Below are 5,330 nucleotides of genomic sequence, written 5' to 3'. Positions count from 1 at the left end.
CCCCCTGACCTTCCGTCCGCCGTACATGTACCATGATTGCAAGATATTCAGATTGACAGTTCACAGCGGTAAGCGAAGTGTACACCTCAAGAGTATCAAGTGTTATGACAAGATGTGTTGACAAACTTGTCATTATTATTCTGCATGTGTTTTATTTTTGCATTTTAACACTTTCACTGTGTGGCATCGTACATTACACATCAACTTTAGACACCGGTTTGAGTGCACAGTGACCAATATACTCGTCTCACCACAACTTTAGGGCAAGCAGTTACATGATTGTTGCATACTATTTTACCTTGCGTTTCTGTTTATCCTATCAGTATAAAATGCTTTGAAAGGAATGGAATTGCTTTTCGCACAGTGAGTAAAATCAATACAGTTTGAAGTTATCGGGGCAGAACTTGTATTCCAAACATTATCATTATAAATTCGCCCTAATAGCATCATATCAATCATTTTCCAATGCTGTCAAAATGTGATGTTAAGTACACACATGTAAAAGAAGACGAGGTTTCGGGCGTTGGCTCAAAAACATTTCTAGAAGAAAATTACTAAGTCAACTGACTGATCAAAATGTAAACATGTCCATAGGAATTAATGTATGACATGCCTGGATCTTAACAAAAAGACGGCTTGCTGTCATTCTTCCTCTCAATGGCGTCATAATTGGTCTCGGTGAATACTATTTGCTCGCTTTTCGAACGTCACAAACAAACAGCTAAATGTCATTTAAACGTTGCTTTGAATGCGTCAAGTCTTAATTAATAATGTAGTGTGACATTATGAAATATCAAGATATAACAGTTTTCTTCTGGTAATACATAAATGCAATAAAATCCTTTTGTGTGGGTGAAATATAAACCTTTTCTCAGTCAATAACAGTGGCCATAACGGACATAACTAATTGAAAACTTGTTCCTGATGGTTTGGTAGTGTCACATTAGAATTGCCAACAGCTAAGACATCCAATGAGCATGTGGAATTTTCCGCTGCAATATTGGAGACACATATGTTACTTTACAATTCGTTTTAGAAGCGGGTTGCTCTGGAGACGGAAGGCGTGGAATCCACTTCTGTTTTCCGCTGTGGCCTTGATTCAAACGACTGACCAGTTTGTTGGCCTTGATTCAAACGACTGACCATTTTGTTGTCCTTGATACGAATGATGAAGGTTCTGGTACATTGATTAGTAATGTTTGGATGCAAGTGTTGATATTTTTGCACATTGTTATGCTTGCTGACTATCGGTGATAGGACTGTTGACATGTATATACATGTATGTAATATCAAAATGTGTTTTTCTTGTCTTTGTAAGCGTGTCCATATGAATTTACATGAATATTCATACTGATATTGTTTTGATTTTGACATTTAGCGCTGTACATATACAACTTAAACTATCACATCATTGTATATCATTGCTTTTCTATAATCTCATAAACTACACTCTGTAACCTATTTTTAGTTATTCTCTATAATACACTGTATACATGGATGTTTAACAAGTGAATTTCTAGGTAAAATCCATCGTTTATCTTCCCCTTCCCTTCCAAGTTTCTTTTTCTAAAGACTTTTACTGATTGCAGAGTAGAATTATTGCACGGTATTTTTTATATAAATACCTGAATATTCTTATATATATAAAACGTCAGGAAACTAAGCCGTCTTACAACTTTAGTCCAACCATTTAATTTATAGAGTAAATAAAATAAATCATGTTTAAATTACCGGATCCTTTAACTTGCCTTCTATGCCGACGGCTGGGATTGAAGAAACAAAGGAAACGTAGTATTGAATTTTCAACGACAGGTTTTTTATTTCTTGGTCACACAAACACAATTATTCGGGTGGAGTAAAACAATATGTGGTCGGTTCTGTAATGTCCGTGCTTTATCATTTCATAAAAAGGGAATCAATGTCACGCTAATATTTTTTATAAATAGTTGCATATTCTCGTACATTATTGTATATATTAAACGGCAAGCACCTGAGAACATTTTTTTTTAGCTGCAGTACTTGCTTACGTGTTCTAAACTACAGTATCACGGAAACAATCTGTTTATTATTGTATGTTACAATAACGTGATGAAATCGACCTCCTTCAACCTTGTGATAATCGCGTGAATACGAAGGAATGGATCGGGTGTCATCCATCGAAAGGAAAGAATATTCTGAGCGGTGTTTTTTATTAGAAAAATGAAAGTGCGTGTAGTTGGTTCGGGGACGCTGATTTTGTTATTTACATTTACATGCAGTTTGATTTCGTTATTGAAAATGTAACATGTTACATGTACACTATTTATAAACATTGTTTTTATAATATATTTATGAACAATCGCTATAATATTTATCAGTATATTTATTTCAAATACAAATTATACAGGCGATATCCACTTACGAATACGTTTGTTTTATCAAAGTACGCAACTTATTATCATTTTAAATTAATGTTTCTGATTTTATAGATTAATCATAGATTGACACCATCAATCTGATTCTACTGCAAAACCATTGTATATCATTGTCAAGGGAAATGGCGTCTCATAAGTTGTTATAACCTTTGTCAAATCTTTTTGTCGTGAATCAAATAAAATATCTTGCAGTTAACGGATTTCTTTAATTATCTTCAATGCCGACGGCTGAGATTAAATCTTCGGATAAAGCGTTTTATTTCTTCGTCATACTACTTCAATAATCCAATTAGAGTACAATTGATTTGGTTTGGGTGCTGCATCGTCTGTGTTGTAACACGTTAGTTGGTGAACACTGTGGAAATATTGGCATTTGGATTTATGACGGGCTTGTAACGCATTATTAAAAGTGCTGAAATCCCTAAACCGCTCCATTATTGATAAACTTGTAACATAGATGATCTCAACATCCAAGGGGGTAATTCGTGTTTTTATGTTCTCGCGACTTTTCAGATGGAACCCTGATTAAAAAGAATGTCGATAACATTTTCTTCACGTTTCACTAAGAATTTTACTCAAACAATATATGTATGATAGAGTTGGGTAATTGTGGCTGAGTTAAAACATTGGCAGTGTTGTTTCCTTTTAAAATACTATTCTATTCCTTTGTTTAAATGAGTTCTCACTCTATGTTATACTCACGTTCCTGTTCTAGTTAATACTCCTTAACTTCATTCTTACTCAAGACCCTCGCTTTTTCATGTGAATTCATTCTTAATCTTTCCTTTATTGTTCAGCTTATAGTTTACTGTGATGAGTTTTGTAACAATGCTTACGCATCGTCGACTTTTTCCACAATTTCGACTTTCCGATCGTGAATGGTCCCTTTCTTTTAATAACGTTACGTCTATGTCCTAGTTTTATCAAGTGTGGTTTTTGCAATGTAAGAAAGTAATATCCCTATTTGCAAAGACAAATATTATCGAATAAAAATGGGAAAGTAACAAAATATTAACTACGAATTGACAGCATTTATTTCCTTTTAATGATTAACTTAACTAAGATCTACATGTTGATATTGCAATCCAATGAGAAGTGTATACTATCCGGCTGGTAAGATTTAAACTCTGCAGCTGCATACGTGTCCTGATCCCTAATTGAAATAGAAAATATACATTATTAGCATATTAAAAGGTTAGAAACAAGGAAAGAGACGATTGAGTGGGTTAGCGGGAAGGGTTCAGGGATGTGATACATTGTGTGATGTGGTTTCGAGGTATGGAGGCGGAGGAGTTGGAAAAACGGATGTGATTTTTGGATTTGATATAGTTTATATCAGGCGGAATATGGTAGTATTTGGGAAGAGGGCTAGGCGGCACATTATACAATTAAGTACTTATGAAAACTAGAAACTGTCTTTTGCCGACATACCAGGAATTTTTCACAAATATAGTTCTTTGCATTGGTACAACTCTGATCATCCCATTGGAATTCCTTAGAAGCCCAGAGCAGCATGCAATCCTGATTGCCGTGGTAGTTATCAGGCTGGCCTGGGTGCCAGTCAGTGCAATCTCTGTTAACCAGCGTGTTATAAGGATTCCATACCCAGCGACGTTCATTTCTGATGTCATTTCCGCCCATCCAGAAGTCTCCGCCTACGGAATAAGAAGAAAGGAAATTATAGTGTCAAATAAATCTAAAGAAGAGTTTTGAAATTCACAGCTTGTGTTTAAATTCTTTGAATATATCGTTGTGGTCTAGTATAGCATATTTGATTGCAAGAAAGGTATATACAGAAAAAAAGGGGGAAAATACAAGGGAAAGAATGTCGAGACTTGATTTAACCCAGAGTTGGTAAACGACAGGACATACAATGTACATCATCCAGATCATGAGGAAAGGGTACAGGTAATCTCTTCGAAAGTGTTTCAAAAATAAGCATGTACAAGTATCTTTGTCTTAGAATGCCTGACATATGTCATAATATAATGTAGGTGTAAACATACCAGGGTCGATTTGTATTTAACGCCGATTACGATAAGAACACACGGACATCAAGATGCAGAACGTAAAGATAAAACAATACAAAAACAGGTAAAATTTAAAAAGAAATAAATGAAACGTAAACCTTGAAGAAACTTCGAATAAATATGGACTTTTCAGTAAGACTTTTAAAGTAGACAGAAGAAGGGTATTTGCATCCTGGAACTCACGGCATAGTGTCCTTGTATGATTCTTGACCCAATTCAATTCAGATATAGTGTTGATAGCAACCAAGGTCCCTCCCTTCTCCGCACAGGTAAACTGTAAATAAATGTTAAATTGATTTAGCCTTTAGTGGTTTAAATGACATTTGATCAAGTATGGAGAGGCGAGCGGGGATTGTAAATGGCTATACGTTTGCAGAACTAAGCAATATATATACTAGTTGACAGTCTGGTATTTATTGGTGGATGGTATGGTATCGCTGCGTACTACATGGATTAAAATATATCGTCAAACATTTAATTAAGTTAAGTTTAATATTAGAACATTGGGACGATTGATAACAGTAGGATACTTACTGCGGCATTGTACCAGGACTGTTTGTCAGAGCTGAACAAGTAACAGTGGCCACAAAATCCCTCCCAGCCTGTCTCGCAACGCAATGCGGAAACTGAAACAGTGGAATTAAAAACATATAAATCCCTGTCTCTGTTACATTCGTTCTATTTTTTATTCCCAATGTCCTTGCTATTTTATAGAGCGCTTTCATGTAAAACTACTCCACAGTTCATTTTCAACAAAAGTGTTTTACACACCAAAAACAACGAATCGCAATCACTAATAAACATACATACATTGTGAAAGTACTTACTTAAACTTCTCCAAAAAATATCTAACAGATAATCTATATTAACCTCCAAAATATCTAAC

General features: G+C 35.0%; 1 protein-coding gene across 1 annotated transcript; it reads right to left on the bottom strand.

Moving 5' to 3' along the window:
• Positions 1-3,440: 3,440 nt before the first annotated feature.
• LOC110444804 (perlucin-like protein) lies at positions 3,441-5,070 on the bottom strand (the record flags this gene model as incomplete). Its single annotated transcript, XM_021489163.1, has 4 exons — positions 3,441-3,567; positions 3,846-4,069; positions 4,628-4,718; positions 4,979-5,070. Coding segments are annotated over 4 exons (440 nt in total), but the record flags the coding sequence as incomplete, so codon positions are not given.
• Positions 5,071-5,330: the final 260 nt, after the last annotated feature.

Source organism: Mizuhopecten yessoensis, unplaced genomic scaffold, assembly GCF_002113885.1.
Source record: "Mizuhopecten yessoensis strain PY_sf001 unplaced genomic scaffold, ASM211388v2 hete_36175662, whole genome shotgun sequence".
Classification (NCBI taxonomy): domain Eukaryota; kingdom Metazoa; phylum Mollusca; class Bivalvia; order Pectinida; family Pectinidae; genus Mizuhopecten; species Mizuhopecten yessoensis.
Note: the sequence above shows the minus strand (reverse complement) of the source record. Positions and strands in the feature narration are given on the sequence as shown.